Raw genomic sequence first — 24,465 nt, forward strand, 5'->3', positions numbered from 1 at the left:
AGCCCCTGGGTTCCTAGAACCCTTCTCTGGACACTTGGGTCAGACCAGAGCACCGTGCGAAGGGCGTCCCTGTAATCACTCTGCCGCTCAGGAGGGCCTTGCTTATTTATCTCCTGCCTGGTATTTAAGGCCTCTCACTCCTGAGTCCCTGACTTTAAGGAAGCTCCGTTTGGAAGTGAGGCGTCCTTGGAGCCGAGGGGGGAGTCAACCTGGAGTCTTTTACCAGCTCTGCCACTCACCTTGGCCGAGTCACTTTCATAGTTTGGGCCCCAGTATTTTTAATCTGTAAGATAAAAATTAAGGATTTGAGCTCTAACGCTGGGTCTCAAGATTCCTAAAGCCCCCCACCATTCATCTGAAAAGTGGGAGAGCAGCCAACAGCCTTCCTATGCCTTGATCTATTTAAACTTCTAAGTGCTTGTGATAAAGTTTGGGTTTCCCTAAGACTAGGGCTGAGTAGGATATACCCATTTTCTGCCCCAGGGCTTGATCTGTTTTAGTGCAGCCTGGGAGAATCTTTTTTGCTTAGGGATTTAGGTTGGAGAGTACAACTCCTTAGATCGGGGTCAACAAACATGACCCACAGGCCAAATCTGGCTGGCCTGAATGGGTTTTACATTTTTCAGTGATTGAAAAGAAAAGGATATTTTGTGACGTGGAAATGATATAAAAACTGAAATTTCAGTGTCCATAGTTTTTTGAACACAGCCTGTACATTTGTGAAAGTATTGTTTATGACTACTTTTGCAGTATATCAAGAGTTGATAGCACAGTTATGACAAACCATATGGCCTGCAAAGTCTAAGATATTTACTATTCTCACACTTTACAGGACTTTGCGGACTTTTGTCTTCGAATGTGGCTCTACAAGCGCGGGCAGACTAGGAGCCTGCACACATCCTGAAATCTTAGCACATACTACTCTCTTGGAATAAATGAGAAGATAGTCTTAGCATTTGGATGGCAATTTTCACTGTGTTCTTTTTCTCTCCTTTTGCTCTCCATTTCAAGCAGAGGGAGGGCTCATCTGTGTACTCTGAGCAGTAAAACATTCCAGCCAGTCTGTCAGGAAAGTGTCCCTATTGTCTATTCCAAGTCTGTCCCAGAGCAGTAATCCAGGATCTCTTCTAGGGGGGCGGGTATGGTCCCTTTTGGATATTTTCTTTTTTCCTCTTACAAAGGGAAACAAATTTAAAAGTAGATACCAGCCAATGGACAGAGCCTGCTGATGGGGAGCCCGTTTGTGCTGACACTTCCCTGGCGCGGGGGGTGATTGAACATCCGGTGACCTGAAACTTCCACTGCTCTTACAGGAACGAAGGGGACACCTCTGAGACTGGGTAGCAAATTGCTGAGTTTAGCAGCTGAGTCCAAAAGGTTCCAGGAAGCAAGTGGGATGATTTTCTCCCTCTAACCTCCTGGAAGCTTATATTTATTTTCCCCCCAGCACTCAAATCTTGCTTTCTCAGAGACTTCTGCCACCCTGGATCCCTTTGTGAGAGCTCCACACGTGTTTCTGGTTAGGTGGACACCTGGCATCGAGACAGCTGGCACGACATGGAATCGGGACCACTGAGAGGCTTGGGCGGCCATAAGAGCCATGGGCTTCAGGGTTTCGTTAGTAGTTAGGATGAAATGCTGTAATGCTACTAAGAAAATTTTAATAATTTACAATGTCCTTAATGTATTTTCTCACTTGATCCTCTGGCAACTTGTGATCAAATTAAAAACATGGGGTTTGAAATGGAAATAACCCCTCACAGGATTGTCAAGAGGAGAACATGGGATCAATCATGTGTCTTAAGGTTGTGGTGTGATGTCTGTTCATAGCTGCCTTTCAGTAAGTTACATCCTGTTGCCATAGTTTTCTTTCAGATGAGAAGACAGTCCTTCAGATGTTAAGTGATTTGCTCAAGGAGCCTCAGAGCCTAAGAATTGGAGTCCAGGCCACTACTGTGTCAGCTTGTCACTGGGTATAAAGGTGAGGGTCAAATGTTTTATCTCTTTGGGAGTTCTTGGCAATTTTAGGGGCCTCTTCTTGTGTTAGCTGTTCCAGTTGAGGAACCTCAAGTTCCGGAAGCCATGTGTCACCTTGGCCTGACTCCTCAGGGACAGTGTGCCTGCCTTGAGAGCTGTTTTCATGCTGAAAGCAGGGGCATCCTGTGGCTTTGCAGACTGCCTGCCAACCCTCATGCCCACTTGCCTGGCTTTTAAGAGCAGCTGCTTAGGGGGCTAGGCATTCACCATGCCTGAAACCAGAGTTGGTTTCTGAGTTATCAGGTATATGCGGAAACCTCAAAATAAATTCTTTGCTTTCTAGATCATGAGTTCTTGCTTCCTCTTTTCTCCTCTGGACTTTCCCTTGAGAAGAGAAAGCAGAAGTTGTAGGTCTAGGGACCAGCTACAGGCTTTTGTCCAATTCAAGATGTGGAGTATGGGGACTGGAACGAAGACCCCATCTCACCTTCCCATGGGTAGAGGTCACTATCTAGGGAAGAACTCTGCTGTGGAAGTGGGATCCTATAACAGTTTTTCCCAGGTGGCCTGATAATAGTGTGGAGACTGTGAATTTTGCCTCCTTATGTTAGAACGGAAGGCTTGGGCATTTGTATTATCTAGCCTGGATTTTGACTTCTGCCCTTTCTTTTTGTGAGGAGTGGAAGTATAATTCTTTACCTCTGATCCTGTGAGGGGACACCCATCCTAGGGCTCTGGACTCAGCATCCGGCCACTGCAGAGGAGCCTTCTCTCCAGGGCCAGCCCTGGGGCTGAGCTGGCTGCACTGCACACCGCCAGGTGCTGGGGCGGCACCTCACTCTCACTCATTGTTCATAACCAGAGATGGGGTCCAGCATGCCATCAAGGCTTCATGGGACAGTGCCCAGGCTGATGGCAGGGGAACCACCCTTCCGGCCAAGAACAAGGTCAATGTTACCTCCTCTGGCTGGGGTGTGGGGTGCACCCGAGCCAGCAGGGGTGTGTGATTTCCCCTTCCTCTAGGGCTGCCTGGTCAGAATGGCCGTGGGATGGTTTTACCTGTCTGTCCTGGCACTGTGCTCCCTGGGCTCGATGTGCATCCTCTTCACCATCTACTGGATGCGGTACTGGCATGGTGGCTTCGCCTGGGATGGCAGCATGCTCATGTTCAACTGGCACCCGGTGCTCATGGTTACAGGCATGGTGGTGCTCTACAGCGCTGGTGAGTACGGGTCGGCAGCAGACACGTGGTGGGGCCCAGGCCCGTGTGGGGCAGCGCTCTCCCTGTCCATCCTGGCCTTTGTTACTGTCAGGTTCAGGGCTGTGAGGGAGGGATGGGATGCGGTGGGTTGTCTCTGGGCCCAGCTGACATTTGGAGGAAGAAGTCTTGAGAACTGAGACGTCTGAGAAGGGCAGCTCCATGGATGTTCTTAGGCAGGGGTTTGCACATTTCCTGTTAAAGGCCAGGTAGGAAATATTTTAGACTTTGCAAGCCCTGTGATCTGTATTGCAACTACTCAGCTCTGCTGTTGTATTGTGAGTGACCAGAGACATCACAGAAACGTGTGTGGCCATGTTCCAATAAAACTATTTATAGTGGTGGGAGGAGGAGAGAAATAGGTGAGGGAGAGGAAGAGGTACAGAGTTCCAGTTGCAGAATAAATGAGTCATAGGTACAGTGTGGAAATGAGAGTTAATTATTATATAATATCTTTGCTTGGTGACAGATCATAACTATAACTGTCACAGTGATCATTTTGAAATGTACAGAAATATTGAATCACTGTGTTATGTAACAGGAAGTAACATAGTGCTGTGTAGGTCAATTATATTTCAAAAACAAACAAACTCATAGTAAGAGTAAAAGAGATCAGATTTGTGGAGTAAGGGGTCCGGAGAAGGCGATGGCACCCCACTCCAGTACTCTTGCCTGGAAAATCCCATGGATGGAGGAGCCTGGTAGGCTGCAGTCCATGGGACCGCAAAGAGTCGGACACGACTGAGCAACATCCCTTTCACTTTTCACTTTCATGCATTGGAGAAGGAAATGGCAACCCACTCCAGTGTTCTTGCCTGGAGAATCCCAGGGACGGGGGAGCCTTGTGGGCTGCCATCTATGGGGTTGCACAGAGTCGGACACGACTGAAGCGACTTAGCAGCAGCAGAGGTGAGGGGTGGAGGGGAGGGGGAATTGAATGAAGGTCATCAAAAGGCACAAACTTCCAGTTTTAAGATAAATAAGTATTAGGGATATAATGTACCACATGATCAATATAGTTTTTAACACTGCTGTGTGTTAAATATGAAAGTTGTTCAGATAGTAAATCCACAGAGTTGTCATCACAAGAAAAAATTTTTTTCTATTTAATTCTGAATCTGTGTGAGAAGATGGAGGTTCACTAAACTTACTGTGGTCATCATTTCATGATGTGTGTGAGGCAAACCATGATGCTCCACACTGTTAGCTTATGCAGTGCTGTATTTCAGTTATATTTCAATAAAACTGGAAAATACCAGTAAAATTTTAAAAATTAGTGTCATTTAAAATATTATATGATTTAATTGATAATAGTCTCCATAAGCATTAATTACCTAGGATAAATTAACAAAAGCCACATTAGACTTCTACAGAGAAAAATATAAAACTGTATTGAGAGAAATTAAAGAAGCCTTAAATAAATGGAGGGATATACTGTGTAAGTAGTCTGGAAGACTAAACATTGAAAAGATTTAAGTTCCCCTGAAATTATTTCATAGGTTAATTTTAATTCCAAAGCCTCAGTGCTTATTTTTGTGAAAACTGACAATTCAATTATCTTGAAATGCAAAGGGCCAAGATTGATCAAGAAGGTTTTGAAAAAGAGCACAGTTGGAGAGCTTACTTGCCCATCTAGTCAGGGTTATTATAAAGCTGCTGTGATCAAGATAGTGAGGGGCCTACTGTATCACACAGGGCACTCTTCTCAATATTCTCTAATGGCCCTTAAGGGAAAAGGATCTAAAAAGGAGTGGAGATACATACATATGTATAACTGATTCACTTTGCTGCACACTGGAACTAACACAACATTGTAAATCAGCTATCCTTGAGTAATATTAATAACAGTGTGGTCATGATAAGTGAATAGACAGGTGAGGAAAGGTGGCCCTGTAGAGCTGTGGGATAAGATGTTCTTTTCAATAAATGATGTTCAGGCAGTCATAAGGAGAAAAACCCCTTTATTCACAAAAACAGGCAGTGGCCTGGATCTGTCCTGTGAGTGGTAGCCTGCCAAGCATGCTCTAGGAAGTAGGAAGGTGAAGCCCCTCATGGCACAGTCAGGTCTCAACATGAGGGATCTGCTCACTCCTGCCGGACCAGCCTTGCTTATCCCGTGTGTTCACAGCTGGGCTTGGGGCCCAGGTCAGTCTTCCTCTCTCCACTTCTAAAATGGGAATTACAGTGACATTGATAAATAGCAGCTTGCCCTGTGTACTTGATGATATCATCCTGTTTTGTTCTTCAGTCCAGTTGCTCAGTCGTGTCCGCCTCTTTGTGACCCCATGAATCGCAGCATGCCAGGCCTCCCTGTCCATCACCAACTCCCGGAGTTCACCCAAACTCACATCCATGGAGTTGGTGATGCCATCCAGCCATCTCATCCTCTGTCGTCCCCTTCTCCTCCTGCCCCCAATCCGTCCCAGCATCAGAGTTTTTTCCAATGAGTCAACTCTTAGCATGAGGTGGCTAAAGTATTGGAGTTTCAGCTTTAGCATAAGTCCTTCCAATGAACACCCAGGACTGATCTCCTTTAGAATGGACTGGTTGTATCTCCTTGCAGTCCAAGGGACTCTCAAGAGTCTTTTCCAACACCACAGTTCAAAAGCATCAATTCTTCGGCGCTCAGCTTTCTTCACAGTCCAACTCTCATTTCCATACATGACAGCTTGTGAGGTGGGCTCTATTGTCTCCATTTTACAGATGAAACTGAGATTTAGAAAGAAGATGCCAGGTAGCTGAGAGGTGGAGCCGGGATTTGGACCTCGGTTATCTAACCTTAAAACTTGTGTCCTTGACAGCTCACTTCAGTTGTGAGAGTTCTTCCAGTTAGATGAAATAATGAATGTGATACTGCTTTTCAACCTGTATATAAAAATGCATACACCTGGCATATATTATACCATCAGTTCAGTTGCTCAGTCGTGTCCAACTCTTTGTGACCCCATGGACTGCAGCATGCCAGGCTTCCCTGTCCAGACCACCAGGGAATTTCCTAAATTGAAGTACTGTTGTTGTTTAGTCACTAACTTACGGACTGTAGCCTGCCATTCTCTTCTGTCCATGAGATTTCCCAGGCAAGAATAGTGGAGCGGGTTTCCATTTCCTTCTCCAGGGGATCATCCTGACCCAGGGATCAAAGCCACGTCTCCTGCATTGGTGGGAGGATTCTTTACCACTGAGCCACCTGGGAAGTCCAAAAAATTGAAGTATAGTTGATTTACTAGGATAAATTAACAAAAGCCACATAAGACTTCTACAGAGAAAAAAATAAAACTGTATTGAGAGAAATTAAAGAAGCCTTAAATAAATAAATTACGTTAGTTTCCAGTATACACTGATTCAGTTTTATATACAGTGTGTGTATATATATACACACACACATATATTCTTTTCCATTATAGTTTATTACAAGATAGTGAATATAGTTCCCTGTGTTACCCAGGAGGATCTTACTATTTATCTATTTTATATGTAGTAGTCTGTGTCTGCTAATCCCAAACTCCTAGTTTCTCCCTCCTCCCGCCCCTCCCCTTTATCATGGTCCCTTGTCCCCCTTCATGGCTGATGGCTGCACTAGAAGTGATGCCAGGATGGAAGATGCTGGAGAGTTGATACTGGTGTCCTAGCACTTCCTGCTCCTTGTTGGGAAGCTGTTTGGGATCATGGCAGGGTGACTCCCCTGATGCTTGGATGAGCAAGAGGGGAAGAGGCCGAGCCCTGGGACTGCTCTCTCCGACAGCATCGCTGGTCTACCGCCTGCCCCAGTCATGGGTAGGGCCCAGGCTGCCCTGGAAATCCGGCCACGCAGCCATGCACCTGCTGGCCTTCCTCCTGACTGTGCTGGGGCTGCACGCGGTCTTTGAATTTCACAACCACGCAAAGATCCCCCACCTCTACTCCCTGCACAGCTGGCTGGGCATCACCACCGTCTTCCTCTTCGCTTGCCAGGTGGGTACTCTGTCCTCCTTGGGTTCCCGTTGGCTGCCTACTCCGGCTGGGGCTTCCCTCGCATCAGCACCAAATCTTCCTTCTGCTCAGTGCCTGGAGACGGTGTGGCAGGGCGCATGCTGTAGGATTGGCAGTTGGAGGGGCTCTGGGAGGCTGGTGGTTCTCCCATTCACCCTGTTCCATTCTCATCCCTCACACCACCCACTGTGGTCCTGGAGCGCTCTGAGCTAACTCGATCACAGTACGTACCAGGCTGACTCTAAGTCACCTTTTCCACTCCCCTTTTCTGTGAACCAGAAGCAATTTGAGCAGTAGTATCCACATCCTGATTGTAGCCATGTATGAATTGGGAGTTTTGTGAGCCAGGATAGGAAGGAAGCAGAGACAAATGAGGAGGGCTGGGTTTGCGGGAGGGTGGGGGTGTAGCCAGGCTTTTCATGTATGTGACATTCCTGTTTGTGTCAGATCACAGGGAGGAGGCTGCAGTGCCTGGCGGGAGGGTTGAGCTGTGAGAGAGGGGCCAGGGTTCATTGGCAAGCAGGGGGTGCTGACGGGCGGTGTGACCCGGCATGCCTTTGGTCACACGCAATACAGTCAGGTATTTCCTGTGTCCACAGTGGTTCCTGGGCTTCTCAGTCTTCCTGCTGCCCTGGGCATCCATGTGGCTGCGCAGCCTCCTGAAACCCATCCACGTCTTCTTTGGAGCCTCCATTCTCTCTCTGGCCATTGCGTCTGTTGTTTCTGGCATTAACGAGAAGCTTTTCTTCAGTTTGTGAGTGGGGGGGCCGTGCATGGGACCTCCAACTGTAAGGTGGGGGGCAGGAATAGGGTCTTCAAAAGATGGGTCATAGGACCCGTCTGAGGGAGGGAAGCCTTTGGGGTTGAGCTCGTTCCTGATCTGGAAGGTAATGGACTCATCTTTCTTTAGGCTGAGATTGGTAAACTGGTCGCCAAATAATTACCCAGCATCAAAGTGATTTAGAACCTACTCTGGGAGAAACTATTCTAAACGTCTCAAATTTAATCCTCCAAGTGCCCTATAGCGTTGGTAATGTTGTCCTTGCCACGTATGAATTAGGGAACGGAGGCACAGAGAGGTTTAGCAATGTACCAGTAAGTGGCAGAGCTTTGAGTTAGGGGACTAGAGCTCGTACACCTAACCACTACCGTTCTCCATTTGGGGAGGGAGTTGGGGTGCAATGAAGAGCAGACAAGATTTGAGGTCAGACCTGGGTATAGATCTTGGCTGTGCCGTTTCCTAGTTGTGTACCTCAGGACGAGTTCATGTCATGTCTGGGAGCTTCAGCTTCCTCAAGGGTAGACAGCATTCTGCAGACACTAGTCATGGCAGAGACTTAGAAAGTATGTTAATATTCCAGGTTGCAGCGGGCCCTGGGAAGTCTTTCTTATCCTCTGTTAGTGGCATTGGGTCCCGCATTGGGCAAAAACAGGTAGAAAAGTTTCTCAAGGGCCCGCATTGTTTTGTCATCCTCAGGAAAAATGGCACCAAGACATACTCCAACTTGCCCAGTGAGGCTGTCTTTGCAAACTGTGCTGGGATGCTGGTGGTGGTCTTCGGGCTGCTGGTGCTCTATATCCTGCTGGCTTCATCTTGGAAACGCCCAGAGCCAGGGATGCAGGCTGAGAGAGAGGTATGGGGTCTTGGTCTCCTGTTGCAGGTTGGGGTAGGGCCGGGTCTGAGGGGTCAGCCAGTAGAGGCTTGGGCTTTGCCAGGAAGACCAACCCAGTAACGTGGTGGGAAACAAGTAGCTTGAAGGTGGGGTTCGGCTGGCTGATGGGGAGCACCAGAGTGAACCCAGCGCTTCCTGTCATGGCCAGTGCAGCTGCTCCTAGGGCCCTGTCCGCTGGGGGAGCAGGGGCTTCCTCCCCTCCCCAGATGGCTGTGGTCTCACGGGGAAGTGTGGCTTTACCTTCCCCAAGGAAGGGCTGTAGTGTGAGGAGGAGGTATGCTGATTTCTGCTTCTCCAGCTTCAGAGCTCATCTAGTGGGATGGGAGCTTTCCTCATGGGTGTGTGGTGACCGGTTGAGGGCTTGGGACATTTTGCCTGTTCTCAGCCATGCAGGCACCTGAGGGATGGAGTGTGTCGGTTGAGGGACTCTGGGGCTTCCTTGAAAAGTGTGGTGGGTGGACTGGGGCTCACCCTGCAGGTTGGGGTCTGTCTGAGCAGCTCAGGCTTGGCGGGACTCCTGCAGGTCAGAGGCCATTTTGACACCTGCTTGTCTTTCCAGGCCCTGTTGCGTGGCAGGGAGTGAAGCAGGAAGGGACTCCCAGGAGCAGTCTGTGTGCAGTCTAAACTCCTTCCCGAAGCTCTGCTCTCGCTGGCTGTGGGCCCCGGTCTCCCCTTGCCTCTGGGTGGGCCTGCTCTCCCATAGCCTGCCCACGTGCTTTCCTTGGTGGCTTTGGCTTCTCTGCCCCTTCTTGGCATTGAATTCTCAGGTCATCTGTTTACCCCTGGCCTCCTTGCCCTGGCTGCTCATGCTGTTGCTGCTTGTATGAAGTCAAGTTCGCTTCCCCTCATACCCCTAAGGATGTGGTAGGGAATCCTGAGGACTCAGATAAGCTGGGAATTGAGTACCATCCACATTGTGAAGAGTGGGGGAGCCAGGGCTTCCGTTGGCGTTCCCCCGAAGTTGAGGCTGCTGCCCCGGCCAGGCTGCATCTGCTCTTGTAACCTCCCATCCAGCCCACCAGGACACGAGGCCGGGCGGGAACGCCAGAGGTGATGCTGGAAGGAGAGCGGGGACTGGCAGAGCCGCTTCTGCAGAAGAGAAGCTGAGGGCTGGCTGCTTGCTCCTCATTTCCCGTTGCTGCCTTCTGTGTCCACGTGTTCTGCGTGCCCTGCTAGCTGCTGCTGCGACTGGGGCCTGGATCCTGGCTCTTCCCTGTGACTGACATGCCTGTCACTGCCGCACAGCCTTACGTGACCTGCTCTTCTGAGAAGAGCCTGTCCAGCTGTCCCTTGGAGTAGCAGACCTCCTTCCTTTTCCCTTACTGGGTCCAAGCTCGGCTGCCTGGCCCCAGGTGGGATCAGCCTTGCGCTGTCACCAGGGCCCTTGCCCAGCCATCTTCACTCTGCTGCTCACCATGAAACATGCCAGCGTTGTGGTGCACTGTACCCAGCAGAGCCCTGGAAGCCATGGCCACCCCCAGGGGCATCCCTTGCTGAGCATCCAAGTGCCTCACTTGCCCCTCCCACCCCTCCATGGCTGCTTGCCTAGCAGACAAGTCTGGTGTGACACAAGTGTGAGGTGTTGCTTTTCTCCCAATGAGAGACTGGGGTGGCACTGCCCTCTGCACACAGGCCCTGCCAGGTCCCAGGCTCCATGCTGCTGTGCCTAGGTGACAAGCAGCAGGACACCTGGTGTCCTGATTTGTGGCAGATGGCAACAAGGCTGACTGTCCACCCCACCCCACGTGGCCAGATGCTGGCCAAAGGGCTGTGACTGAACCTCCCAAGCGGCTGAGACCCTCCAAAGGCACTGGGATGTCTGCCAGGCACTCTGGTCACAAGACCAGCTCTCCCTTTTCTCCACGTGGGTAGGCGTTTGACTTATGAGGCTTGATTTTCATTAAATGTATTTTTAAGAATCAAAGCCTTCTGTGCTGAAATGACACTGTGACTTGATCTTGGGCCATTTGCAGAAGCCATGGGCTAGTACTGACCCAGACTTGGGGAGGGACAAACCCAAAGGCCCACATGACTCTCTTCCTGCAATTGCATGTGACTCTTGGTTCCTGAACTTGTCCTTAAAAGTAAATGGCCTTTGAGGATTTGGTTATCTTACCAGGAAGGAGCTGTTTCCTCTTTCATTTTCTGGAACACAAGACTCAAAAAGGCTTAAGTGATTTGCCTGAGGTCACCCAGCCAGGCAGTGGCAGAGTTGGGATCCACAGGCCAGGTGTCTGAGGCTAGAGTTTCCTTCCCAGGGGCTGGGTGTGTGTACCTGTGCCCACCAATAACTGTGACTATGATTGGCGACCTGTGGTGTGTCTGATGGGTGGGGGGCCCTGGGCAGAGCAGGGGAAGCCAAAGTGTTGAGGAAGCCTGCAATCAAGTTTGGGCAAAATAAGTGGTCCCAGTGACTCCAGTGTTCTTGCCTGGAGAATCCCAGGGACGGGGGAGCCTGGTGGGCTGCTGTCTATGGGGCCGCACAGAGTTGGACACGACTGAAGCGACTTAGCAGCAGCAGTGTGACGAGCTGAGACCACCTGGTGGTGGAGCAGAGGACTTGGAAGGAGCTGGATGCAGACATGTGATGTCAGCAACCCCCAGTGAGTGAGCATCTGGATGGTCTCCGGCCCTTTATCTTCACTGGTTCCTTTGAATCCTTTGTGTGCCTATGAGACTTCCTGGTGGTTGAGCGGAAAGAATCTGCCTGCAGTTCAGGAGACGCAGGTTCGATCCCTGGGTTGGGGAGATACTCCTGGAGAAGAGCATGGCAACCCACTCCAGTACTGTTGCTTGGAAAATCCCATGGACAGAGGAGTCTGGGATTCCAAGAGGTTGGACGCGAAGCAACTCAGCACATGTGCCTATGAGGTGGGCACCATTCTTGGTTTTCGATTCTAAGAGGCTAAATAGGCCTGAGTTTATGTGTAGCTAGTTTGAAACAGGACCAGGATTCAAGGTCATGTCAGTGTCTAAAGTGAGTCACACCAATGACTTTAACTGCACCCCTATGCCAAGCAGGGGCCAGGGGTGTGCCGTATGTCTCCAGGCACCATGCTGACCCCACAGCCCCTCCTGCTCCCCCTGGGGCTGTCACTGATGGCTCTGGAGACGGGCCGGCCTGAGAACGGTTTCTATTCTGCTGCTGATCCTTAAAAGAGTATGGTGATTTGTTTTCCTTTTGGTGACCCACCTGCACATTTGATTTCTGAAGAATCAGTGAGTTCTTTTAGTCTAGGGCTGAGAAAAGCACACCCGTCCGGGGTGGTGTGTGCACCAGAAGGACAGACTGGGTCCCAGTGGAGTTGGCCCACCTGCACAGAACCTGCCTGCAGGCCTCAGGTGGGAGGAGACGGGGGCTGAGCTCTGAGCCTCAGAGCATCGGTGGGCCCACTTGTTCACACGCTTGGATGAAGGTCCTTCAGAGGAAGCACAGCTCTTCTGCTTCAGTGTGGTTTATTGGCTGGCTTTTCACACTGGCTCAGTTCATGTGCAGAAGACCTTTCACGCGGAGTCTCAAAACCAAATTAGCATCACCAGTTAAAGGCTGTATTGCCACCCAGGGAAAAGCCTTATCACTAAAGCTCAGAACTGACTAGAGGCAGAGCCCGGTGACCCTAGGACTGCCCCCTCCCCGAAAAGGGAAAACGCATTGACACCCATTCTGGGCCTGCAGTTTCTACAGTGGAGGATCTGTAGGCTGGCTGAGGAGTTCCTGTTGAATGCAGAGGGCAGGTCTCGAGAGCCAGAGGCAGGGGAGGACGGCAGAAGGCAGAAGCAAGTGATGGTGGCTGCTGGGGAAAGCAGTGAGAGAGGCCCTGAGGCCCGTGGAGGCCTTCACGCACCCTGACTCTGCAAGACCTCCAGGATGGCACGCAGAATGGCCGCGGCTGCCACCGCCCCGGGGTCTGGCTGATCCAGGCGCGCGGAGCTGATGTAACTGGCTCTTCCAGCTCCAGCTTCCATGTTCTTGGTGGCCTCGGCTGCAGCTTCTGCACTCTGAGGGGTGGGGGTGTGGGAGCCGGTTCAAAGAGGAGCCATCAGGCTTCCTTCCTGCCATGGACCCTGGGGTCCCAGCTTTGCCAGGACCCTCTGCACAGTCACCAGGGTGGAGAGGTCACTGTCCACCCACCACTGGCAGGGACAAGGGGACACCATTTGCTGAGGGCCTGCTATGTCCCAGACCTAGTGCTGGGACCCTATGTATCTCTCTAGTCCCCAGCCACCCTCTGAGATAGGTATTCTCCACTGTCAGAGGAGGAAAGGGAAGTACAGAAAGGATATGAACTTGTTCAAGGTCGCACGGAGATGGGAGCCTGGTGGTTCTGTCTCTCTGGGTGGCTGGGCCCAGCCTCACTCACCTTGACAGCCTTGGTCAGAATCTGGAGCATATTGGCCCCTGGGCTCTTCCAGGCTTGGAGCTCCTGTCCTGCTGCCCACAGAGAATCCAGCTGGACAGGGGGAGGGGAGAGATGGGCTGAGGATGGGCCCTGCCACTGAGACTGGCCTTCAGGGCTCTACGCTCCAAAGGGGCAAGGCCTGGGCCAGATACACACCATAGTCCTGTCACCTGGGGCAGCCTTGCCATACCTGGCAGGGAAAGAGAACTAGTGAGGCTCACCGCAGGGAAGCGCCACTCGGGGGTGGGTGACATCAACCACCACCCCCAGCCCACTCTGGGCCCTGGCTCACTTCTGCATGGCCTCCAGGCCGGCATCCATGGCAGCAGACCAGGCCGGGAGGTCAGTCTTGGCCTTGAGTGGCTGGGCCGCCGCAGTCAGGAACAGGCCGTAGAGCTGGGGAGGACCACGATGCTGAGCACGGTGTTGGCCTGGGGCCTTGGCCAACCCAGAACCCCTCTGTGTCAGCCCTCCACCCCCGGGGGCTGCTGGCACTCACTGCCCCTGAGGAGCCTCCCATCTTCTCCAGTAGCAGGAAGGACAATTTGGAGAGTAGCTGGGCAGGGCTGGCTGGAGGTGGGCCCTCCTTTAGCCACCCCTGAATCGCTGCAGGCAGATAAGAGATGGCAAGGAATTCAGAGACCTTCCCTCCCGTCTGCCTGGACCCCAAACAAGTACCCAGGCCTCACTGCCAGGCGGAAGGAATGGATGCTAGGAGAGGCTGAGGGAACCAACATGAAGAGACTCCCCGGCCCCCTCTCTGTCCTGCTGCATCTGGAGAGAGGAGGGGACAGGTCACCGATGGGGACCTTGGTGGTCAATGAGAAGCGATGATGCTTCCTCGCTTCCCTCTTTTTTGTCTTTTACTGATTTACCTTGTTAATGGTCTTTTTTTCCTACCAGAACATAAGCCACAAGAGCAGTGATTTTAATATTTTTCTAGCTATTGTATCCATAGAGTTGAGGGCAGCACCTGACCCATGGTCAGCACTAAATATATTTTTCTTGATTGAACAAGATAATAGCTGGATAATTCAGAACTTTTGCCTCGGCTGGGTAAGCTGAGAAAGAGTAAGGGTGTGAGTTTCCCTTTAGGATAATTTAAAGTTGTTATTCGGGCTTCCCTTGTGGCTGGCTCAGCTGGTAAAGAATCCACCTGCAATGTGCAAGACCTCAGTTCAATCTCTGGATCTGGAAGATCCCCTGGAAAAGGGAAAGCCTACCCACTGCAGTATTCTGGACTGGAGAATATAGGGTCACAAAGAGTCAGACATGACTGAGCGACTTTCAAAATTATTCACTGAAAGATTGTAGTACTAGACATATCCCTTTATGAAAACAGGTGAAAAGCACGCTAAGTTTGTGATGACGTCTTTTGGCAAAATAACAGTTGCCAGCCCCATGTGAGTACTCCAAATGCTTTTGAAATCACTGATTCATGAAACGTCACATGAGTGTGCCGTACCACCCCGTCTCCTACCCCAGGTGGGCCCTGGCACCAACCTCTGGCTGCACGGCTGTGGGTGGTGCCACAGTCTCCATCACCGGCAGCACGGTCCAGGGCGTTCAGATGTTCCTCCAGGCCCAGGAGGGTGGTGCACACCCACTCCAGCACAAGTACCATCTGCTTTGAGGCTTCACCTGCAAAGGGAGGACAGCAGGAGGGAGGCCCACCTGGCTGGCTCTTCTCACAACTGAACGTGACCAGAGTGCAGGTGTGGGTGCCAGGGCCCCTGCACGCCCCTCTGCACACACTGCAGCCTTTAGGCCTCAGGCCAAACGCCTGGGCCACCTTCCCCTAGAGCATGGCCCCTACCTGCTGCAGTAGTGGAGTCAGGGGCCGCCAGGGGCTCCGTGGGGGCGGCCCGGCTCCGCTTCCGCCCAGTCACCCAGACCTTGGCCACGTTAGGCCAGGCCGAGGCAGTGGTTTCAGCATCTGGGGACAGCAGGATGACTCTTCTTAGAGACGGGTCGGCTGGCCAGGATCAAGTAGGGCCTGGACTCCCCACCTGGTGGCCTGGTTCCCTCCACCGCAGTAAGTGGGTACTGAGTGCTGACTGTGTACATGGGAAATGAGGGCCCCTAGGGGAGGAGCCTAATTCCAACTCCTCCACAGTCAAGAGAGAGTTGGGGAAGGCTGGGGAAGCCAGAAAGGGCCTCTCCACAGGGTCCTAACTCATGGTCAGCCCTGATGGAGTTGGCTCCTTCCAGCTCCAGGGAGCCCTGGTTTGGCTGACCCCAGCTTCCAGGTCTCACCTATCAGTTTCAGGAGGGGCTCATCCACCAGCAGGAGGGTGAGAGAAACGCCAGGCATCTCCAGGGCTGACATGAAGGTGCCCACTAGGGCACGGGCGATCTTCACCCCGCGGCCCTCTGCAGTACCAGAGCATGAGTGTGAGGAAGAAGGGAAGTGCTTCTGGGCAGTTTCCCCCAGAGCATCAGAGAAGGAAACTGAGTAAGAGAAAAACAAGGACTTTGGGAGCTGGGGCCCTGAGGTCAGTAGGGAGCCGGTCAGATTTCCTCGGGGCGTCCTTTAAAGATACCTTGAATGACCACATACCCTGGAGGCGTCCCTTCTATGGGGGCAGATGAGTAACGACAGGTCTCAGTTACTGGGTTCTTCTTACCAGGTCCCATGTCCTGTGCTAAGTGAGTTAAATCTCATACGGCTACTCACTCCAGTATTATTGCCTGGGAAATCCCATGGACAGAGGAGGCCATGGCGTTGCAAAAATGTCAGACAAACTGAGAAACTAAACAACAACAATCCTCATGACAACCCTTTAAGGCAGCTACTATTACTACCCTCTTTTTATAGACAAGGCAACAGGCTCAAGGCTCCTGGCAAGTAGGTCGCAGACGGCCATCTAAGTCGGGCCTGACTGACTCACAGCCCGTGCTCCAGACTGTGGAGCCCGACTATCGTTGCAAGGCTCTATCCCAGGTGCCTTTCCTACATCCAGCTTCAAAGGGCGGACGGGAGGAAGCTCGGGGGTCAGGAGGTCCGACTCCAGTGTGGGGCTCACCCAGAGAGCAGACGGCGGCGTCGGCTATGATGCCCAGTTCCAGGAACGACAGGCCACCCAGGTTGTTGACCATCAGCACTACTGAGGAGCCTGTGGGCGGACACGACGCCCAGGTGACTCTCTCGGCCCCATTTCCAGAGGGGGAGGCAAGGTGGGGAGACAGCGTGACAGTCCCTCACCGGGTGGCACAGGCACGTGGGATGCGTTGGAGGAGCTCGTCATGTGGTCCAGCATGAGCGCCACAATCTCGTCAGCAGTCGCCATCTGTCACGGAGCCGGGAGTGAGCTGCGTCGGGGCCCCGGTCTCGGGCCAGCCTGCACCGGGGAGGCCACCTACCTTTATCCGGCGCACGCCAGCCTCCCCATGGATCCCTGTGGACAGACACAAGCACTGCTGACCCACTCGGAGCCTGGGGAGTCGCTCAGCACGTTCTGCTCAAGGATTTTCTAAGTGGTCCGCATTAGGCTAGGCATGTGTATCTGGGGAGTGTGGGGTTGGGGGACACAGATGGAATAGTGAAACATACACAGTCTCTGCTCTCTGGGAGCTACGGCTTAGTGGTGGAGAGAGCCAGAGCTTTACTTAACTTCCAACTACTGAAGTAGCCTAACTAGAGGCAGTCACAGAGAGGCCACATGAGGCCTCTGCCCATCACTCTGAAAGCACAGGGGAGGAAGAGGGGAAGTTCTGTAGCTGGGGTGGCCCCAGAACTGCCCTTGAAAGAAGGGCTGCATCTTGGCAGGGTCATGGGTACAGGAGAATGGTGGGAGCACAGGCAAGGAGGTGCACAGGACATGGAGCCCTGGGTGCGGAGGGCAATGGCTGGTAGAAATCAGGCAGGTTGGGCCAGAGCAGCCTCATGGGCCCAATTAAAAAACTTCAGAGCCCCTAGGCGATGGCTCCATGTGAGCATACAGGACTCAGGAGATGGCTCCCAGGGTAGAAAATGCTGGAAAAACCCAGGGAACCCAAGGGGTCACAAGCTTACCCAGCCCCAGCTCCACCTCATCAGCTGAGAGCTCAAAAGTGGGTTTAGAACCAGGGACGCTGCAAGAGGACAAGCTCACTCCCAGGGTTCCTACGAGAAATGAAGTATGAAGGGGATGACTGCTCTGCTCCTCGCATCAGGCGTCAGCCGGGCAAGCTCAGAAGTCTCTTCATTGATACAGGCTGCTGGGCTCTTCATCTCAGTGATGGAAGAGAACCCCTGCTCAGGCACCCAAAGCCGCCGTTCCCAGGAAACCCTCCTGCAGCCCCTGGGAAGCCTCCTGTGCTGCTTCAGGGAACCTGTTCCTGGTCCAAGGTGGGCCTCGACCTCCCCTGCCCTTCCTGAGCCCTGAGCTGGCACTCACCCATGGCCTTGGCGACGACGCTCACCCGATCTGTGATCTCCTCCAGTCCCACACCTGCCTCGGCCAGAGCACCCGCCACCTGCGCTCACAGAGACAGGCCCCCACCAGGGCAGGGGTCACTGTACCACTTGCGGGCAGAAGACAGGCTGGGGCTGAGCTTCTAGCTGGGAACAGGGAACCTCCTCGTCCTGCCGCATCAACCTGGCCCAACGTATTTAGGGCAACTGCCAGGACTCTAAGAATCCCAGAGCCAGAGGAACTTTACAAATGGAGAAATGGACCCAGAGAGGGGAGGTGGCTTGTCCAATGTCTCACAACCAGTTGGTGGCTAGTTTCCCAACTCTTGGTCTAGAGTCCTTTCTCCATGGCATATGTATTGTGGCTCACTTTGGCCACCCACCCACTTCTTGCCAAGCATCTAATATGTGCCGAAAAGGGGAAAAGGTGTCTAAATCATAGTCCCTACCTTGGAGGAACTTGGTCTGGGGAGGGGTTAGAGAAACAGACAGCACAGACTGAATGTTTCATGTGAAGTGACGAATCTGATGATGGAGTTCACAGTAGGTGTTATGGGAACGCTGAGGGCAGGGGGTCCTAGCCTGCTTGGCGTGCTGAGACGGCAAGCCTCCCAGAAGGATAGACAGCAGGTGTGGGCCTCCACAGAATAGCAGGAGTTAGCCAGGCTAAAGGGGGATTGGACAGTGGAAGGATTTTCAAGGCCAAAGATTCAGCATCAGCAAAGCCCCAGAGGTGAGCCACAGCCCAGTAGTACAGGGCACTGGTGTTCATGGAGGATAAGGGGACCATAGGAGCAATGGGAGAGGAACTTGAAAGCCAGGTAGGAGGGGCAAGAGCGTGGTGGACACCTGACTGGAAAGCCTGCGCTGACCCTAGGAACCCTGGGGGTGCTTTCTGTAGCTGATCAGCCTGGTCAGAGACACATTGTTAAAAGACACCTCTGGGGTGCTATGGGGAAGAGATTGGGGCAGGGGCAGGAAGGAAACAGGCAGAGGACCCAGGTGAGAAGGCAGCAGCAGCCACCTGGGTGCAAGCAGGCAAGACCAAAGCAAGGCTAAGACAGGAAGAGCAGGGCTTGGACGAGGAGGTGTGTTTGGAGGCCCTGGGGAGTAGGGCCACAGGATAGGGTGATGGAAGGTCGGGTAGGGGGAGGGCAAGGAAGGGGCTGGGAGGATGAAAGCCTGTACCTGGGCTGAGCTAGTTATGGGGATGGGGGTGCCCTCCTGGATCAGGGAGCACTGGGGAAGCAGTGGCTTCCTGGGGGGTGGGACAGATGGCTGGAAAGTTCTGGCACTGGGTGCAGCCTGGAAACCAAGGGGTCCCCCGGAGGGGACCCTCACCTTGTGTATGAGCACTGTGCCACAGAGCCCGCGCCGGCCCGCCTTCTTCAGGACGGTGAAGGCACTGTCGTCCCCGACAACCACCATCTCCACAGGGATGCCCTCCGCCCGGGCCTGCTCCCGGGCCAGGCCGAAGTTGAGTCGGTCCCCAGTGTAGTTCTTCACGATGAGGAGGGTCCCCACTGTGGGAACAGCCAGCAGGGCCCCATCAGCGCCTTCCCTCCCCACAGCAGCCCCTCCTGCAGGCCAGGCTTACCTGTGCCTGCCTGGGCCACGGCCCTGATAGCCGCCAGGATGCTGCCCACTGCCGGGGAGGTGAACACGGCTCCCGCGATGATCCCCGTCAGCATCCCCTTCCCTATGAAACCTGTGATGGAGAGAGGTGGGGAGAGGATGCTGGGTGGGGACCTGTGCCTGCAGGCCCCGGGGCTCAGGGCTGCATGCCCTGGTGAGCCCTACTGTGTGCCTGCTGCAGAAAAGCAGCTGGGTCATGCTCCACAGATCTTTCATCTCCTTGGAGAGGTCTTCCCCAACCTCCCAACTGAACAGTCACTCACTCCATCCCCAGGTATTCGCTGCTCCTTTATCCTGCTCTCCTGTCCTCCCTACCTCACTTACATGCTCTGAAATGACCTCTTTCGTTTGTGTGTTTACCTGGTTTCTGTCTCCCCAAAGGAGAACAGAAGCTCCATGAGGGCAGGTACCTCGTCTGGGTCACTTTTGCGCCCCTAGTGGCCAGACAGTGCCAAGCACAGGTGCTCAGGAATGTTTGCTGAATGGATGAATGAATTTGCCAGAGAAACAGGAAAGATACAGAGGATACAAAAGCCTGGTCCCTATTCCTCCTCACTCCCTACCCCCATCCCTGAGCTCTCAGGGAAAGTGCACATGCCTGGCACTAAATAGGAAACAATCCAGGACAGTCCACTTTGAAAATGTAGGCTGGGAATTCAGAAGAGGGATACTGCTCTAGGCTGGAAGACTCAGGAAGGCCTCATGGAGGAGGAGATGGCAGGTCAGTTGGGCCTGGGAGGCAGGGAGGATTTGTGAAATCACTGACACTCAGAGCTGGAGAGGCCTGAGAGATCATTTGGCCCAACCTTGTGCTTTTACAGACGTAGAGACTGAGGCACAGCGAGCCCAGGCCTGGCTCCAGGTCACAGCTCAAGGGAGCCGGGAGCCAGAGCCAACACCAGGCTTCCAGCTCTCAGCCGGGCTCCATCCTGAACCTCCTAACAGTGCCAAAGATCTCCCAGCAGCCCCCGTCCACTCTGCCCAGAGCCCACCCCCCACCTCTGCTCAGGGTGCTCACCAGCATGGGCAGGCTCATGGCCGGAGCCCCCACCCGACAGTAGGGCCACCCGGCCCTTGAGACTGTCCAGGTCAGAACGGAGGGCCACGCGGTGGCCCTGCAGGAGCTGTAGGCTGGGGTTGCAGGCCACCAGGCCGGCAAGAGCGTCGTCGGCACAGCCTGCCACTGAGTTCACTAGCTTCTTGGAGGTCTGTGGGAGAGAAGCAGGAGGAGGTTCTGGGTGTAGCTGGCAGGGACACCCCCTTGTTCTGCCCAGCCACACTGCTGTGACTAAGACCCCTAGCCCACACCTGCCCAGGAACTCCAGGGAACAGCGGTTCCTTGAATTAGGCATCATTTTATCTGGTGGATGTTTCTATGACTTAGTAATTTGTGACTTTTTATTCCATGCCTAACTTAAATTTATCCTGAAGAACGGCTTTGAAATTTATCCTGAAGAACGGCTTTGATACAAAGAAAATGGGGGGACTGGAGTCCTCAGTACACAAAGATAATTGGGGCCCAACAGCCTTTTGTCAAAGGAGGAGAAGCCCCAGGTTGGGGCTCCTGTCCCAGGGGTGGGGGCCAGACAGGTCCCACACCCATCTGCTTCCTCAGCAAAACAGGGATTTAATGAACTACAGGATATGCCCCCTATACAGTAAAAACTGAATAAAAGGGAACTAGTCCCTTCTACTGCCAGCTCTGAAAAGCCGGAGCTGGCTGAAAGGGCTGCATGCGGCTCCTGCCTTTGTCCCAAACAGTGAAACTGGTGCCCAATTAGGATCAGAGAGGGCTGGGCTCCCAGCGCCCCCTGGTGGCCTGAGGGCAGCCTGCACCTGAGCCTTCCCCAAGTCTGCAGGAACTTGGTTCTTTCATGCAAACTCTGGCCTTTTCTGGGTCAGGGGTGGGCCAGGGCAGTGAGCCAGACCTCATTCTAGATCTGATTCTAAGCGTTTTCAAGCACATCTCATTCAACCTTCCAACAACCCTATGGAGTAAAATTAGCCCAGTGAGGAAACAGGCAGAATTATATGACTTTGCCCAAGGTCACCAGAGAAGGCACTGGCACCTCACTCCAGTACTCTTGCCTGGAAAATCCCATGGGCGGAGGAGCCTGGTAGGCTGCAGTCCATGGGGTCGCTAAGAGTCGGGCACGACTGAGCGACTTCACTCTCACTTTTCACTTTCATGCATTGGAGAAGGAAATGGAAATCCACTCCAGTGTTCTTGCCTGGAGAATCCCAGGGACAGGGGAGCCTGGTGGGCTGCCGTCTGTGGGGTTGCACAGAGTAGGACACTACTGAAGCGACTTAGCAGCAGCAGCAGCAGCAGCCGCCCAAGGTCACAAAGCCAGCAAGTGTCCAGGTCAGCCTGGCTCCAAAGCTAGTTCCATTTTGGCTTTATCATGCTGCTTTCCCCAGGGGCTGAAGGGAGGCTGAGAGTGGCAGACGTTCTGCCCAAGTGAAGGCATGGGCTTGTGGCTCCCAGCGCCTGCCAGGGACTGGAATATGCAATGAAGTTGAGAGTGGGTCTGAATTCCAAGCCCAACCTCCAACGCTACCACCCTCTGAGAATGGGTCCCTTTGCCACCCCTGACAGTCCGCCCTGCCTGGGATTTGCAACCATTCCCAAACCAGAGCCAGTGGAGAGATAAGCCGCCAGTGCCATCTGTGGCTCCCAGTGGCCTGAGGGGATGGAAGAAGAAAGGAAAGTTGACTCCTACAGGCAAATGTGGGAGGCCCCTAGATCCTGGTCTGGTCAACACCCCATCGACTAATCTGCAGATGAGGAAAGAGGCTCAGAGAGGTCATGTTTCGGTAAAATGTCACACAGCTGGTTAGTGGTAGGCTGAAACTTGAACCCAGGCCTGCCCAGGCATGTGTTTGAGCACAATCCGTGACACAGTGCAGGGCAGGGAAGCCTGGTGTGTTGCAGTTCGTGGGGTCACAAAGAGTTGGACACGACTAAGAGATTTCACAACAACTTCCCAGGGCTGTTTTGCTTCAGATCTGTTCTAGAATGAGCCTGGGGCATGCTGAGGGGCATATTGAGCCTCCTGCACTGTAGATCCCACAAGCCCACACATGCCCAAGGCTCAGAAAGACACAACAGGTCCTTCTTTTGGACTCCTGTGTGGTGTCTATTACAGAGTCCAGTTCAGTTCAGTCGTTCAGTCATGTCCAACTCTTTGCGACCTCATGAATTGCAGCACTCCAGGCCTCCCTGTCCATCACCAATGGTAGCTGTTAATGTTCTAAACGCTTGACCCAGACCAGGGCCATGTGGGCCTTGGAGGGACTCAGAGGCTGCAGCCACAGATTGGGCTGGGCCTAGCTGGGAAATGAAGGGAAGTCAGGCCCTGAGACAGAGGATGACTCTTTCTCTTAAGCTCAGGAGGCAGCAGCATCTCTTGGTCAGGGAGTGAGGAACTGCAACATGCCCAGGGCTGACACACCTACTGCCCCAAGCCCATAGTGCTCTTCCTCTGCCCTGGCCCTCATGGGACTCACCATGATGGGGAGGCTCTGAAGCAAGTGTGCCTCACACCGTCTCACTGAGCTTCTGGCAGATGGGCAGTCCCGTGTGTGCAATCAGGTCTGAGCACAGTGAAGATGGCAAGCAGAATCTGCAAGAGGTGGGTAACAACATGAGCTGCTGAAGACACTTGCAGCCTACTGGCACAGTCATGCTTCCAGCACCCTGGTAATTAGGGAGCTTCCCCAGACTTTGATCTAAGTCCAAACTCTAGAATGTGAGCTGGGGATGGAGAAGAGTTTGCGGCTGACCAAGGTTCACATTCTGCACCTGGCTGCCAGAACACTGATAGATCCATGCTGGGCACACATCTGCCTTATGCTCAGGAGTGGCGCCCACCTTATCACCAAGGGGCAAATTTACCCTCAGAGTAACTTCATCTATTACATGGGCACACATGCAGTGAATACGTTCCTAAAGATCTTCACAGACTTGCTCTTGTCAGTGTTGGCACCTCACCAGGAAGGAGATGGCTGAGTCTGTGACTCTATTTTCCTTCTGGGAAACCGACCCAGCAAGCTCTGTGATGTGTCCAAGGCCATTCCAACAACAGCCAGGATTCAAACCTATGTTTAGCTTCTCTACAAATCCTGTGTTCTTTCTACTGATAAATTCAGTGCCTCAAAAGTCAAGGCTGAAAGTCCTGGGTGTGGGAAATCACATATGTAAATCACAAAGACCTTTTAGTTCCTTTCGGTTCAGCCAGGTTCAGAGGTGTCTTGGGCTCAAGGCACTTTTCTGCAATGCAAAGAATCCCCACCAGCCTCAGCACCTAGCTCTGCCTCTGATTTCCTAGGGGATTCTGGGTAAATCAATTTGCCTGAGCCTTAGCTTCCTCATTTGTAAAATGGGGGCAGCTTCCTCTACAGCCTTCTGGCAGGTGCTCCAAGCCACGTGGTTCTTCTACTCCTTGCAGAGCCTGTCTGATGTGGAGTGGCTTGCAAGCTGCAGGGCTAACTGACTGCTTTCTTGGGTCACTAAGGTTCTCACCAGGCAAATTCTGCTTTCGTGTTTGAGGTCCGAGTTTGCACAGATCATGGGGGCACTAACTCTGCTGGAGAAGTGGCCTGCTGGGGCCTCGAAACACAAAGTTTCAAACACAAACAAGTTCAAAGGAGAGAAGGGACAGTCTAAGTGCCTCCCCCAGACGCCCGCCAGGTGAGATGGGAGTGATGGGTCATTCTAGGATCAGGCAGGGCTGGGTTTAGAGATACTGGGAAGGCTAGGGAGAGGGAGGTACGAACCTCGGTTCTAGTCTGGGAGGTGCACAAATTGATGTCACCTTCTTCCCCTCTCTGGGCCTCTGCAGTATCTTCTGGTTCCAAAATAGGGACCAGCCCCGAGGGCTCCTGGAGCTAAGAAGGGGGTGTGGACGGGGTCTGGGGAAGGGCGAGGGGAGCGGACTACGGATGAGGTCGGCGGGTCAGCTCCGGGGAAGAAGGAGGAGTCGGCGAACCTTTGCGACCCGCTCTCGTCCGGGTAAGCCTTTTCAGTAACCGCCACCAGTACCGAAAGACTCGCGACGGGGCGCCCTCATCCGGGTACTCCAAGCTCCAGCGGTAGAGAATGGGCGGGGCCTCCGGGGGGCGGGGCCTCCCTTGGTTGGCCGCCTCTGGCGCCTT

General features: G+C 53.1%; 2 protein-coding genes and 1 long non-coding RNA gene across 55 annotated transcripts in view; 1 reads left to right on the forward strand and 2 right to left on the reverse strand.

Moving 5' to 3' along the window:
- Positions 1 to 10,801, forward strand: part of CYB561A3 (cytochrome b561 family member A3) — a 13,627-nt gene extending 2,826 nt beyond the window's left edge. For 8 of the 50 annotated variants that reach the window (XM_086383626.1, XM_086383631.1, XM_086383620.1 and 5 more), the window contains 6 exons: positions 1,865 to 1,981; positions 3,001 to 3,199; positions 6,978 to 7,186; positions 7,804 to 7,958; positions 8,682 to 8,838; positions 9,437 to 10,801. In XM_086383626.1, coding sequence (XP_086239752.1) covers positions 3,016 to 3,199; positions 6,978 to 7,186; positions 7,804 to 7,958; positions 8,682 to 8,838; positions 9,437 to 9,460 — 729 coding nt within the window. In that variant the 5' untranslated portion in view covers positions 1,865 to 1,981; positions 3,001 to 3,015 and the 3' untranslated portion in view covers positions 9,461 to 10,801. Of the gene's footprint in view, positions 1 to 1,864; positions 1,983 to 3,000; positions 3,200 to 6,977; positions 7,428 to 7,803; positions 7,960 to 8,681; positions 8,839 to 9,436 lie in introns of those variants that run through there. The other 42 variants (XM_086383616.1, XM_086383613.1, XM_086383608.1 and 39 more) reach the window with 20 other exon arrangements.
- Positions 1,645 to 6,403, reverse strand: LOC147342077 (uncharacterized). The gene is made up of 2 exons (XR_015157537.1): positions 6,270 to 6,403; positions 1,645 to 3,430 (listed from the first exon to the last, which is right to left on the reverse strand). It is a non-coding gene; the product is annotated as an uncharacterized LOC147342077 (long non-coding RNA).
- A 1,515-nt stretch (positions 10,802 to 12,316) lies between the features above and the next one.
- TKFC (triokinase and FMN cyclase) lies at positions 12,317 to 24,404 on the reverse strand. Of its 4 annotated transcripts, none has more exons than XM_086383579.1 (18): positions 24,300 to 24,404; positions 22,819 to 22,934; positions 20,327 to 20,516; positions 19,271 to 19,381; positions 19,015 to 19,196; positions 17,657 to 17,735; positions 17,293 to 17,382; positions 16,641 to 16,675; positions 16,483 to 16,567; positions 16,304 to 16,393; positions 15,534 to 15,650; positions 15,094 to 15,213; positions 14,781 to 14,918; positions 13,777 to 13,883; positions 13,570 to 13,673; positions 13,434 to 13,467; positions 13,239 to 13,328; positions 12,317 to 12,876 (listed from the first exon to the last, which is right to left on the reverse strand). In XM_086383579.1, the coding sequence occupies exons 2-18, from the start codon at positions 22,819 to 22,821 to the stop codon at positions 12,715 to 12,717; spliced, it is 1,737 nt and encodes a 578-aa protein (XP_086239705.1). In that variant the 5' UTR covers positions 22,822 to 22,934; positions 24,300 to 24,404; the 3' UTR covers positions 12,317 to 12,714. The 4 variants fall into 4 exon arrangements, with proteins under 4 accessions (XP_086239705.1, XP_086239704.1, XP_086239707.1 ...); XM_086383578.1 differs by having other exon boundaries at positions 24,088 to 24,404; XM_086383581.1 differs by lacking the exon at positions 20,327 to 20,516.
- Positions 24,405 to 24,465: the final 61 nt, after the last annotated feature.

This window comes from Bos grunniens, chromosome 29, assembly GCF_055505025.1.
Source record: "Bos grunniens cultivar Pamir isolate PY7600 chromosome 29, Bosgru_T2T1.0, whole genome shotgun sequence".
NCBI lineage: Eukaryota > Metazoa > Chordata > Mammalia > Artiodactyla > Bovidae > Bos > Bos grunniens.

What these genes read in the sequence shown, in the direction of transcription:
- TKFC (XM_086383579.1), bottom strand. An exon ending in GCCCCTCCTGAAACTGATAG is followed by an intron (nt 15,214 to 15,533) that starts GTGAGACCTGGA and finishes TGCTGTCCCCAG; the next exon opens with ATGCTGAAACCACTGCCTCG. An exon ending in CCCCAGGTGACAGGACTATG is followed by an intron (nt 13,329 to 13,433) that starts GTGTGTATCTGG and finishes CCCCCTGTCCAG; the next exon opens with CTGGATTCTCTGTGGGCAGC.